Here is a 14,601-nt window from a genome sequence, read left to right on the forward strand (position 1 = left end):
AATCTCCCCTAATTGCAGTTGTATAGTGCCCACAGACCAGTATTACAGTATAATCTCCCCTACTTGCAGTTGTATAGTGCCCACAGACCAGTATTACAGTATAATCTCCCCTAATTGCAGTTGTATAGTGCCCACAGACCAGTATTACAGTATAATCTCCCCTACTTGCAGTTGTATAGTGCCCACAGACCAGTATTACAGTATAATCTCCCCTAATTGCAGTTGTATAGTGCCCACAGACCAGTATTACAGTATAATCTCCCCTACTTGCAGTTGTATAGTGCCCACAGACCAGTATTACAGTATAATCTCCCCTAATTGCAGTTGTATAGTGCCCACAGACCAGTATTACAGTATAACCTCCCCTAATTGCAGTTGTATAGTGCCCACAGACCAGTATTACAGTATAATCTCCCCTAATTGCAGTTGTATAGTGCCCACATACCAGTATTACAGTATAATCTCCCCTAGTTGCAGTTGTATAGTGCCCACAGACCAGTATTACAGTATAATCTCCCCTAATTGCAGTTGTATAGTGCCCACAGACCAGTATTACAGTATAATCTCCCCTAATTGCAGTTGTATAGTGCTCACAGACCAGTATTACAGTATAATCTCCCCTAATTGCAGTTGTATAGTGCCCACAGACCAGTATTACAGTATAATCTCCCCTAGTTGCAGTTGTATAGTGCCCACAGACCAGTATTACAGTATAATCTCCCCTAATTGCAGTTGTATAGTGCCCACAGACCAGTATTACAGTATAATGTCCCCTAATTGCAGTTGTATAGTGCCCACAGACCAGTATTACAGTATAATCTCCCCTAATTGCAGTTGTATAGTGCCCACAGACCAGTATTACAGTATAATCTCCCCTAATTGCAGTTGTATAGTGCCCACAGACCAGTATTACAGTATAATGTCCCCTAATTGCAGTTGTATAGTGCCCACAGACCAGTATTACAGTATAATCTCCCCTAATTGCAGTTGTATAGTGCCCACAGACCAGTATTACAGTATAATCTCCCCTAATTGCAGTTGTATAGTGCCCACAGACCAGTATTACAGTATAATCTCCCCTAATTGCAGTTGTATAGTGCCCACAGACCAGTATTACAGTATAATCTCCCCTAATTGCAGTTGTATAGTGCCCACAGACCAGTATTACAGTATAATCTCCCCTAGTTGCAGTTGTATAGTGCCCACAGACCAGTATTACAGTATAATCTCCCCTAATTGCAGTTGTATAGTGCCCACAGACCAGTATTACAGTATAATCTCCCCTAATTGCAGCTCTGTGTTTCTATTTGTCCTTTACATTGAAGATCTGGGTGCCCTCTTGTCACAAGGTATCCCATCCACTCCGGCCCGTCCGTTAGTTCTCCTTCAAAGCCGTGACATGCCGATTCCCAGCCAGATAATTGTCATGCTACAGTAATTTCTTTTAAAGGAAAAGACATTGATTTGGCCCCTGTTACTTGTAAAGTCCATTTCAGCTAAATTGGAAAACGATTAAGCTTTTTGGGACAGAAATCAATTGGCATCAGGACACGATCAGGTCCTGTAGCCCTCGCTGGAGCAGATGACAGGCATTACAATGTTGACACAAAGTGATGCTTGGAGGACCACATGTGATCATGTCAGGAGGACAGCTTGAGCCGCCACAGCGAGCCCCGTTCCCATCGCCTCTCATCTGTTTGGACAGGCCTGTCATGCACGTGTTTGTGATTCTTTTCAGAAAGCGCCATGGCTATATGTGCTGTCAGTGTTTCTCTGCAGTGATGTTTCCTCAAAGAGACATCCTATAGCAAGTTATTTAAATAGCAATGGCAGAGTTTTATTATTTACAAGAGTCCGGACGAGGCAGCCGTCACTCAGGACTTTCACAGCAAAGCTTATTAAATGGTGCAGCGGGCCAAACATGGTGCCCAGAAACACGATTCCATAGATAGGAGCCTTGTATTTCTATATGGCTGTAGAAAGATCTGGAAAATCAGATTATACGATCATTGCTACACTTAATTAGTAGCACGTGCCAGCATTAATGAAGCAGAGAATATCTAGTAAAATGACTGTTTAACTGAAAACCCCCAAAAGGTTAATTTAGTTAAAGGGGTATTCCCATCTCCAAGATCCTATCCCAATATGTAGGCTTAATAATATTAGCAGATACCTCCAATTAGAAATGTAGTATATTTCTCCTGATATAGCCATGTCTCTTACCTCATTTGCAGGGCATTGCAGTTTAGGTGTCCATGGTTACGACCACAAACAACTAACTGACTACCATATTTTTCGGACCATAAGACGCACCCTGGTTTTAGAGGAGGAAAATAGGAAAATAAAATTTTCAGCAAAAAATGTGGTCATGATACACTGTTATGGGGCGAGGATCTGCTGCTGACACTGTTATGGGGGGAATGTCCCCAAATTCTCTACTAAGCTACCCCATCCTGGTAATGATCATCCTTCCTTGTATATTATCGTATTATATATTATTATGTATATGTATTATTATAGCCCCCATCCTGATATATGGCCGGCATCCTGTGGCACACATAACAACAAACGTTTATACTCACCTTTCCTCACTCCACGCAGCATCACTCGTCTTCCTGACTGCCAGCAGCAGCACCACTGACCTGTGTGGAGCCGTGCACACAGCGATGACGTCATCACTGTGCGCATCGCTCTCCACACACATCAGCGGGCAGGCAGACAGGAGGTCATCGCGATGCTGCAGGGAACAGTGAAAGGTGAGTATACTTATTCACTGCCCCCCACGCTGATAATGATACGTGGGGGGCAGTGAATATAGCCACACATGATCACTCGAGGCTGTAGGAGCCAGGGATGATCACGCGCGCACCCCTCGCCCACCATCCCGCCCACCTCTCAGCACTGGCTTCAGGATTGAGAGATGATGGGCGTCGGGATGCAGTGCATATGAAATGAGGCTAATGAGCGGGCCCACATGGTCATGGTGGGAGCTGCTACAGCCTGCTCCTGCCTCTGATAAACCGCTCCACCACCACCGCACCCACCTTCCCCGCAGCCATCGGACTATAAGACGTACCCCCCACTTTCCCCCAAAATTTTGGGGAAAAAAGTGCGTCTTATAGTCTGAAAAATATGGTAACTATCTGTCACTATATGTATGGATGCAACCATGGATACCTAAGCTGCAGTGCCGTGCACATGAGGTAAGATACATGGCTATATCAGGAGGACTATAGTACATTCCTTATTGAAGGTATTTGCTAATATTATTATTATTATTATTACTACACCTACTTCATATTGGGATAGGATCTTGGAGATGGGAATACCCCTTTAAAGTTCTTCAATTTTGCACCAAACAAATATACAACATAGACGCATATATCATTGACATCTTGTAACATTATCACAAACTCATGTTTTTCTTTTTGCTTCACACATCTCAGGACACATGATATGGCCAAAAGTATTAGGACGCCTACACATTACCCCTAACAGGAGCTTTAATAACATTGTATTCTAAATCCATAAGCATTAATATAGATTTAGCCCCCACTTTGCAGCTATAACAGCTCCCACACTTCTGGGAAGGCTTTCCATAAGAGGTATATGTCTTTGGGAATTTTTCCCCATTCATTCATGCTTAATATTAATTTTTATCTTTACTGGAACTTAGGGGCTATGACCGACTCCTGGAAAAGCAAGCCATACCTTTTTTCTCTTACACCAACCATTACGGTCTCCACAATGCAGTCAGACGAGTAATGTTCACCAAACCCAAACTCAGTCAGAAAACTGCTAGATAGTGTGATTCATGTTTCCATGCTTTAGTCCAGTGGCGGTATGATTTACACCACTATTTCTGATGCCTGCCATTGTGCTTGGTGATGTAAGGCTTATATGCAGCTGCCCTGCCATGGAATCCCAAGTCATGAGATCCTGAGGAGGGTTGGACTGTGCGGTTATTGATTCAGCAGAGCGTTGGTGACCTATGCACTATGCACCGCATTCACAGACCTTGCTCTAGAACTTTTCCTGCTGCCCTACGTCCGTTTTTCAGTAATACAACGCACTTGTAAGCGAATATCTATGAAGGAAACATTTTATGAACTGACGTCTCTAGTGGGTGGCATCCTATTACAGGCCTGCAATGAAATGAGCTCTGTAGAAGGACCCATTCTTTCACATGTTTATAAAGGCAGACTATATGGTAGGGGCTGAATCTAATACACTGGGAGTGAATGAAAAATGTAAACAATCAAGGAAGTGTGTCCTGATACTTCTCTTTATATTGTGTGTATTGAGCCAAAAAAAAAGGGAAGGACACATATGTGCTGTTTGCTTATAGCACCACTCCAGCGTGCGTTTGTTTTTTATTTCTCTTCTGGAGTGGTGCTTTAAATGTAAGTTCCCTGCCCCGTTTCTGATACTTGTTTGCCCCTGTCTAAGGCGGGTTTTGCACACTACGACATCGCAGGTGCGATGTCGGTGGGGTCAAATTGAAAGTGACGCACTTCCGGCATCGCATGCGACATCGCAGTGTGTAAAGCCTAGATGATACGATTAACGAGCGCAAAAGCGTCGTAATCGTATCATCGGTGCAGCGTCGGCGTAATCCATAATTACGCTGATGCGACGGTCCGATGTTGTTCCTCGCTCCTGCGGCAGCACACATCGCTGTGTGTGAAGTTGCAGGAGCGAGGAACATCTCCTACCGGCGTCACCGCGGCTTCCGTAGGTTATGCGGAAGGAAGGAGGTGGGCGGGATGTTTACATCCTGCTCATCTCCGCCCCTCCGCTCCTATTGGCCGCCTGCCGTGTGATGTCGCAGTGATGCTGCACGACCCGCCCCCTTAATAAGGAGGCGGGTCGCCGGCCAGAGCGACGGTCGCAGGGCAGGTGAGTGCATGTGAAGCCGGCGTAGCGATAATTTTCGCTACGCCAGCTTTCACAAGATATTGTACCTGCGACGGGGGCGGGGACTATCGCGTGCGACATCGCAGCATCGGCTTGCGATGTCGCAACGTGCAAAGCCCGCCTAATACTTTTTCAGTGCTATTCTAGATGGTCTCTGGTGATTTGTGTTTGATGGAGTGTGCCAGAGGTCACAGCTCAATAAATCTCTATGAGAGACTCGTTCTGGTTCTCATAGACTTGTATTGAGAGCTTATGATGTACCTTCTAGCTTCTGGCCAGTCAGAAGTTACGGGCACAAGATGGCGCGGTGAGACTCAAGCGCCGCCGTAAAGGGATGAAGACGACAGCAGTTTCGTATAATACAGGGAACAGAGAACTTAAACTGAAAGCACCCATCCAGTGCTGAAAAAAACCCCTCTAGAGAGATCCAGAGGCATCAGCAGCATTTTAGGGACAAAGATATTTGGGCTGCAAACCACTCAGTAGGTCCAAATGTTTCACTAATGACTGCATTTTAGTTTTATTTTTTATAGTTTGTGTGTGTGTGAATGTGTGTGTGTGTGTGTGTGTACGTGTATGTGTACGTGTGTGTGTGTACGTATGTGTGTGTGTGTACGTATGTGTGTGTGTGTGTACGTATGTGTGTGTGTATAATTTAATATTTTTTAAATATTGTTCACATTTGTGGTTGAGAATTACTTCAGCCATTTAAAATATATTTGCACATGTTAGCCCCGTGAGATGGCTTTGATGGGAGGCTATGACCTTACATCCTTATTTTACCTTCAGCATTTCCTAAAGTGCCCGTACACCTTAGATAACTACTAGTGATGGGTGGGCACTAAAATGCTTGAGTTGGTCAGATGCTCGGAGGAGGTAACAAGCATTATGGAAAGTAAGTGATTGGCCTGTTCAGGTCTCCTCCCACATACAGCCAGCCATAAGGAAAGCATTTCATTGGAGCAGGGAAGGCGGGATTTATTTATTTATTTTGTGTCACACTATGTCTGAGACTGTTCTTTTATCCCCTGGGAGAGCAGTTCAGACAGTGCAGTGAAGTAAGAAGGTGTGTTGTGGTCGTTGTTTCGTGGACGAGAATATCCGATCACCCATGATACTCGGCCAAGCTCCGCAAGTACCTAATCAGGCTGCTGCTCGATCGAGTAATGAGCAGTGCTGAGCACGCTCGCTAATCACTAATAACTACCTAATGATCCGTTAGACCAGAGGTCCCCAACTCCAGTCCTCAAGGCCCACCAAGAGTGCAGGTTTCTGGGATTTCCTTAGTATTGCACAGGTGTTAATGTAATTACCTGCCCAGGTGCTGGTTCCAACAGCAGTGCAATGCTAAGGAAATCCTGAAAACATGCACTGTTGGTGGGCCTTGAGGACTGGAGTTGGGGAACCCTGCGTTAGACAATGCCTATCTCTTCAGACTTCCCAACTACACATGACCCCTTGGATCGACCAGACTAATCTGGCAGTAGCTTATCTGCATGGAGAACAAAGCGGTTGGATGTTTAATCTCATACTGCCCAATCCTTTCATCTGCCCATTTGACGCGAGGACCCCATACACATTAGACAGTTGGCAGATATTTCTTAACCATCAATCTTCAGACAATATCTGTGTATAGACACCTTTGGAAAGATGAAATGTGAAAAATAAAGTTGGAATAGCATGGTTTTCTTGAGGTTGCAGCTCATAGACTGTCCCAGCAGAAAAGGGTCAATGTTGGAGATGGAGTATACTGTGTATGAAAGTTTAGTGATAGGCTTGTTATAAGTCACCATATGTGATCTGATTTCGATACAATATGATAAAACGCAAATCAGTGCAGACACCGGCCTCTAGAATGGACCAGAGCATTCACACGGCTGACCTTATATTTTTTTTCTGTTTGTAGGTTCTGTTGCCTCCATGTTCTGGGTTGATGCTGAGCTAGGAAGTGACATCTACCTGGACGGTAAGTGCTACATGGGGGTCAATTGAGAATGTGATTGTCATTTTTGATGTGCTTATAAGCTTTATTTCATGATGTTTATGCGGTTATATTGATACAGCATTCTAGATTTACTATACACTTTCTGAATCGAAAATACATGACATTGTTCCCCTAATATTCATACTCACCGATGAGATATAGTAGTCGATGAATTTGTTTCTCCAACTCATGGTGGCTCTGCAGGGTCTCAAAGTGTTAGTACATGTTCTATCACTTAATTACACATTCACATGTGAAGTATATTACTATCTCCAGTCCTGACAGTGTCTTTCCATTGTATATTTCTTGTGTTGGTGCATGAGCAATGCTGTGTGTGAAACGGCTGGCAGAATGCCACATTTCAGTAGCTATATTCCCCATGGGCTGGGACACAGAAGGGGGCTTGCTTTTGCTATTAAAACGGCCATCCAACTGGTTATAGCGCAGGTCCTAGTTGGCTATGGGGGGCTCAGGTCAGGTTGAGTGGTACCTTTGCTTCCACACTGACCAATTCTACTAAAATATATACCTTTTGTAACCCTTATTTTCCCGCAAATAAACCAGTTTACGTTGTTTAATTTCATTTTTTATTGTTAATCAAGAATGTTTGTTTGTTTTTCTTGTGAACATATCCACAGTGTCATATCTCATGGATTACATTCTTCCTTAATGAGCATTTTACAGATTATGTAACCTTCTGATACTTTTACTAAACGTCTTTTGCTCAAAAAATCCCATCCGTCCATCCATGGGTCCATTCACATTTGGACGCAGGAAATGCTGTCATATGCCAAACACCGACTTGTAGAAAACCTGTTGTGACGAGGTCTTGTAGCTGAAAAATAGGGCAGATTTTCAAACATCAATTATATTAGGAACGTTTTAAGCGTATTTTTTTTAACTGAACAACCCATTTACTTTTCCAGACTATTGTGATTTTTGTCATTCTAGAACGATACAAGTATTTTGAAATGTTTTACCTGCAACTTTAGAGAAGTTCTGCTGAACATGAGGGTTTTGGCGTACACATGGTCCATCTTTTTTGTTCTAGCTAGAAGGGACAAAAAGAATGTCACGACTGGATATAACTGAATGGGACCATATGATTCCAAGCAACGTAGAACTATTAGGCTCTGTTTACCCATCAATCAGAAAGGTGGCCATTGCTCCATCATGGTATACCGTGCTTGTCTATCTAGTCAATAACACCTGTGAAAATGGAAGTCGTGTTGACAAAGCCTTGTTAAGTTAAAACCATATCGTGCTACAGTTCTTTAACTATAAATATGTGTATACATTCTACAGGCATTGTATCGGTGGTGGACGCCAAATATGCCATGCAGGTGAGTAATAAGTCATTTTGGACATAGGCGTCTCATATTTTACACTTGTCAGTAGAGTGGAGCAAAACAAATTGAAGGACCCTGGTCCAGTGGCAACTTTGATAGTAACCAGTGGACCCTCCTACTTGCTGTCATCTTCAGATAAGTAGGCCAGCTATGACATTGTCGTTCCAGCATGACACACAAATGACACTAATCAGATGAGGATCCGGGGTTCTGGCAGTGTGTCTCCCTGGACAAGCCAGGGGCCACAGGTAACAACACCACCACACCCCACACTCCCTGTAGGCACATCGAAGTCAAAACACAAAATCCTTGTTGCCTTCCCCAGGGGCTGTTGTCCACACCAGGGGGTGGAGCCAGGTGGTTGGTCTCCACCCACCAAGGAGTTCACAGTCCTGTAGGAGGGAGAACACAGGCAGTTAGAGTTAAGCTAGGGAAGTGAAGGAGTGAGGAGTCGAGTTTGGAGGAGGAAGTGGAAGGAGGAAAGTAGTAGAGAGGAGAAAGGTGACAGAGAAAAAGCCTGAACTTGGTCCGGGTGTGTGGCCCGGACAGGACAGCAAGGTTGGCAGGCAGTGGTGACCGTCTGCAGTGGAGGCCGATTGGAGTCTGCCATAAGGACCGTGGACGGGTGGTGACCCGGCAGTACCGGACCGGTATACAAAGAGAAGCCAGCACCATTGGCAGGGGCCTTTCGGATCCCGGCAAGGCTTGGAGTCGCCGTGAATTTGTCAAATCCGTTAGTGAAGGGGACCTCCGGGTTTCCAAACAGTCAAGTCCCAACAGAAGGCAACCGTCCAACCGAGAAGGGGAGACACCGCCAAGGGCAACCGTCTCCCAGGGCCAGCGCCTGCGGGCAAAAGGGGCTCCTCCGGCCCACTTCCAGGTCGGGGGAGCGGGTTACCGGTGGGAACCCATCGCTACCAACATTGAACTTAGGTGAAGGGAGAGACAGTCACCACCAACCTGCAGGGAACAACAACACTGCAGCCGTCCGAGGGACCCGTCCATCCAGCCGTGTGTTTTACCGAGAACTGTGTCATCGTCTTAGGCTGAGTGAGTACCCCCGTGCCGTGCGGCATAGCGCTGCCCCTGCGACCCTGCACCTCACCAGGCCCCGCAACCCGCCTGCCATCTCTACCCCATCACCAGGCCCCGGGACCACCAACCCCCCTACCCACGGCGGGGGGAAATAACAACAAAGCTGCTCCCTGTCACCACTCCCGGGATCCCCGTCCAGAGCAGCGGTGGTGTCCACACAATCACCACAACCGTGGGTGGCGTCACGGACAATATCCCCAAAAACCAAACCACCCCTTATCACTCACGGGCGAGGAGCGCCGCTCGAGTTCCCGGGATCCGGCCCATCGCTCGAGCCACCGAGCAGCAGCAGCCGGACCCGAGCAGTGGGAGAGCGCGGCGTCCCCTCCTCCGCCCGCGACAGCAGATAACAGGAACTTTGCAGGCTTTTGGAACGGCAACCACAAACCATCAAAGTGGCCACCGGACCAGGTTCCGGAAAATCTTTTTGCTCAACTGTACTTCACTGGCATAGATTGTATCAAATAGTGAGGGGGATGGAAAGAAGGCATTCTCCCACTCCTAATGGTAACATTAAGGAGTATTTTATATTTTTTTAATTTTTAATATACCTTGTAAGGTTACTCTGTAATTAATGCCAAGGTGGAAAAACAATATCAGTAGCAGATAAGTCTTAAAACTTAAGCATCCGTGTAAGCCTCTTGAGTCCCATCAGATCCTATAACTATCAATCATGACTAAATTGGAATTCTGTCATCAGCATAGAAATCCTGAAAGCTCAGCTGCCATCCAGAAGTAACTTTCCACTTTCCTGCAGTAGATTTGCTAACTTGTTCAATTCCTTTGGCTGTACGCCTTGACCTCAATAGCTGAAAATCGCTGGATTTCTTTCAAGCCAATACAAGCAGTGACAGTAGAACAATAGGGAGCAATTTAAAGAGTGTCATGCTTCACAGACCGGGCTCACCACAGGCCGCTCCGAGAGACGTCACCATCTCAGCACATTGCTAAATTGAAACTGAAGGGGTAATTGATATCATGGGCGATCACTCTAATGAGACTGTCACCCACGGATCTGAAATATTTATTTTCTCATCATAGACAAATGATTGGACAACATGACATGACAGTCTTCTTCTTACCAGACCTGACATGTACAAAATATACATATATTTTATTTCCTCTCGTTGATGGATAAATGCTATTCTTCGAGGCCAGTTTTGCAAAAATAGATCTTGGAAAGCATATACAGAAAAGACAACAATATAAGAGGGCATATATGGATGTTAAATGTTATATAAAGTGTACACATCAAAAATAATTTGTTAATCTCTGTACATAAAGTAATAAATCAATAGATTACAGTCAAATGCATACAATTTTAGTGCCATAATTGCTTGCCACCTTTCCTCATGATATGGGGGTTGATTTTGCTGCTTTCCAAAAGCTCCAGTGCTCCCTTTAGAAACTGTTCTGGAATTGGGAGACAGTCCCTGTCCGAGATTCAGCAATGTGAAGGTGACCATAGATGTAACATTGTTATTGACTATACCAACTTAAAGACTTTTGTTAAAAGGGTAGTCCTGATTGGGCATAAAAGTCTGCTGACTTGTGAGTGCGCACAGCGTGCTCTGTCAGGATTCACCGATGCATAATTCTGGCCACATTCTGACTAAACTTGTGTGGCCTTCTTCAATACAAGGGAATTGAGTGAGGCCACAGACTACCAGTTGAAATGTGGCTGGAAGCATGTCTATCACATACTTGCCCCCCCCCCCCCCCCGTCACCAGAGAATCCTGACAGCGTGAACTGTGTGGATTCACAAATCTGCAGTTACATAGAGTCTCTACACACTTTCATGCCAAACCTGGACAATCCCTTTAAGGCTGGGGCCACACGGGGACTACTGCGATCCACTTGCATGACACTCGGCTCGTGCTGGCAGTACAGCAGAGCCGAGTGTCATGCGTGTGTCCTTGCAACTGAGGTCAGTTCATGCGAGCAGACCTCAGCTGCGGGGGGCAGGCCAGCACTCAGGAGGGGAGGGAGGGATTTCTCTCCCTCTCTCCTGCGTAGCCGGCTATTGCCATTCTCGCACTGCACTAGCGGTACACCGGTGTACCGCGAGTGCAGTGCGATTTTTCTCTCGCTCCATTCACTTGAATGGGTGCGATAGAAAGAGTCTCGCATTACAATCGCAGCATGCTGCGATTGTTTTCTCAGTCCGATTAGGGCTGAGAAAATAATTGCTCATGTGCGCTGACACACAGGCTAGAATTGGTCCGAGGGGAATGCGATGTTTTATTGCACTCCACTCGCACTGTTTTTCTAGCCGTGTGGCTTAGGCCATATTCAAGTGAATGGGGCGAGAGAAAAATCGCACTGCACTTGCGGTACACTGGTGTACTGCCAGTGCAGTGCGAGAATGGCAATAGCTGGCTACGCAGGAGAGAGGGAGAGAAATCCCTCCCTCCCCTCCTCCGTGCCAGCCCGCCCCCCGCAGCTGAGGTCTGCTCGCACGAACGGACCTCTGTTGCAAGGACACACGCATGACACTCGGCTCTGCCGTACTGCCAGCACGAGCCAAGTGTCATGCAAGTGGATCGCAGTAGTCCCCGTGTGGCCCCAGCTTAACAGTGATGATTATAATGCAGTGCCAGTACATAACAGCTCCCTCCATACATTGTGCAGTGGCCATGCTCCCATTGAAGTATATTGGATCTGAATGGCAATACCTGAGAATGGCCACTCTATGGTCTGTGGAGCTGTATGGTGTCCTGGCTATGTACACATTTTGCAGGACCTGTGGTGGCTGAGAAGATGTCTCTGGGATTCAATATTGGTCACCTACTCCTATTTAAAAGGATTGGGAGATTTGTGGTGCTCCATCGGAGAGCATCAAGATGTAGGGGCAGAAACCTTGATTTCAGCAATGTGTCACTTACTGGTCTGCATACTACAGTTTTGATAAGATCACTGTTTTATATACTTCAGATTTAGTAGTTCTCTGAATGCTGAGCTTTATTTAAAGAGATGGTTCACCCTTTTTCATTACTGGCCACATCGATAATATGTTGAGAAACAAGTTTTCTCTCAAATTCCTTGTGTTACCAATAGTGCCTGCGAGCGGCGCTATTGCGGTCCGCTCACCCCATTTACATGACCCCCGGGCTCCGTGACATCTAATGTCCGGTGATGTCACATCAACTGAGGTGGACCGCAGTCTTTCACCACTCGTCACAGCCTAGCGTCGAAGCCCAGCATCTCGCGTGCGCGCTACAGTGAAATGATGAACAATGAAACGCCGCCCACAGCCCAGTCACTCAGGGAGACTGCGGCCCGCCTTAGTTGGCGTGACATTACTGAACATCGGAGGTCACGGAGCCTGTGGGTCATGCGAAGGGGTGAGTGGACCGCAATAGCGCCGCTCACAGGTACAATTAGCAACACAAGGTATTTGAGAGAAACCTTGTTTCTCAACATTATATCGATGTATCCAGTAATGAAAAGGGGTGAACCACCCCTTTAAGGCCACCCATACCACTGATTGGAAGTTCTTTGCACAGTGTTCACAGAATACAGTTGTGGGGGTGGAGTTACATAGTACTTATGAATATGGAGGACCACATATCAGCAGGTTTACTAGTCCTCTAATGATAATCTCTTGCTGATACAACTGTGATGTTATGAAAACGACATCAAGCAGCCCAGTAAGTGACACATCTCTAGAATCAGGGTCTCTCTATACATTATCCTGCTTTTAGATTTGGTAGAAAAAAACAGGTGACAGATTCCTATCAAGCAACTAAATTGTGAATTTACAATGATTAGCTCAATGAGAACTTTCAGCGATTTGCATTAGTGATTTCAAATCTGAATATTTCCTCTTGTAAATGCTTAGAGTTGTCAAGGATTACAAGCAATCAACTTTTTGAGGGATAAAAAGCCGTAGCCTTGTCCGGTTATCAGAGTGTTTCCAACTACTCTTTCCTTTATCATTTGCGCATACTACCAAGCAGCTGAGCCACATTCGCAGATCAGAGCTGTTCTCTAAATTACACTAGATTTAGCTCCAACTTTTTGGATAGGGCGTTCACATTAGTAACGTACTAGGTGTTATGTTTGCTCTTGAACACTGCTTTAATAAAAAAAATTCAGACACTGCTTCTTTAACTTCTTTTAAAGCACATACTTGAGGAGAAAACAGATGGTCTTATAAATGAAGCCTCAAGGTACGTGAATCGGCCTTAACTTAAGGAGTAACTAACCTGAATTGTGCGAAGCTTGGCTTTACTTGTATTGCGGTATAAACACAGTTTGGCTGTCTTACCTGGAAACATAGGGCCTGATTTATTATTGCATTTGCTCATTCTCTTTGCTGTTTTCAGCCTGTTTTTAATTTGTACCAAATTCTTCATTTAATTTCCACCATTTTTTTTGTTCATTTAGTATGTTTTCACCTTTTCTTTCTGTTCGCTATTGTGGACCAGGTGTTTGTTTTCTCACTACAGACGATTCATAAATTGTGACTTTTTAAAGAGTCTCAATTTTGTGCAAATGTCCACCAGTCTCTCGCACCCTCGTACCACCTGGACTGATTTTATGGATACCTGAAATTTGTCTGCAAATTTTGGACATTTTAAAGGAATGTGCGACTCTTTGCAGAAGGTGCAAAAAAAAGAGAACTTTTGATTTTGAGCAAAATTCACGAACCACATGCACCATTATCAAGGATTTGGCACAAAAACGTCAATTCCACAAACTAAATAAGTCACTTGAAAAACAAACCCCAAAACGATGAATCTGGCCCATAGGATCTTGTTTAACAGAAACAACACAGTTAAGGCCCCTTTATACACTGGAACATCGCTAGCAATATCGCTGTAACGTCACCAGTTTTGTGACGTAATAGCGACCTCCCCAGCAACATTGCAGTGTGTGACACGCATCAGCGACCTGGCCCCCGCTGTGAGATCGCTGATCACTACAAGTTGTTCAGGACCATTTTTTCCCGCTGTGCCGCACGCATCGCTGTGTTTGACAGCAGGGACCAACGAGCACCGACTCTGTGTAAGCGGTGTACGCTGGTAACCAGGGTAAATATCGGGTAACTAAGCAAAGCGCTTTGCTTGGGTACCCGATATTTACCCTGGTTACCAGCGTCCGCCGCTTACAGGCTGCCAGCGCTAGCTCCCTGCACACATAGCCAGGGTAAATATCGGGTAACTAAGCAAAACGATTTGCTTAGTAACCCAGTGTATACCCTTGCTACGTGTACAGGGAGCCAGCGGTGGCAGCCTGTAAGCGGTGTACGC

At 45.4% G+C, this 14,601-nt stretch overlaps 1 protein-coding gene across 2 annotated transcripts in view; it reads left to right on the top strand.

Annotated features, from left to right (window-relative positions):
* LOC142296397 (zinc-regulated GTPase metalloprotein activator 1B-like) overlaps nucleotides 1–14,601 on the top strand; it is a 116,125-nt gene that overhangs the window by 45,485 nt on the left and 56,039 nt on the right. For both annotated transcript variants that reach the window (XM_075339977.1, XM_075339988.1), the window contains exons 6-8: nucleotides 6,824–6,883; nucleotides 8,207–8,244; nucleotides 13,472–13,518. In XM_075339977.1, the coding sequence (XP_075196092.1) occupies nucleotides 6,824–6,883; nucleotides 8,207–8,244; nucleotides 13,472–13,518 (145 nt within the window). The remainder of the gene's footprint in view (nucleotides 1–6,823; nucleotides 6,884–8,206; nucleotides 8,245–13,471; nucleotides 13,519–14,601) is intronic.

Source organism: Anomaloglossus baeobatrachus, chromosome 1, assembly GCF_048569485.1.
Source record: "Anomaloglossus baeobatrachus isolate aAnoBae1 chromosome 1, aAnoBae1.hap1, whole genome shotgun sequence".
NCBI classification, from domain to species: Eukaryota; Metazoa; Chordata; class Amphibia; order Anura; family Aromobatidae; genus Anomaloglossus; species Anomaloglossus baeobatrachus.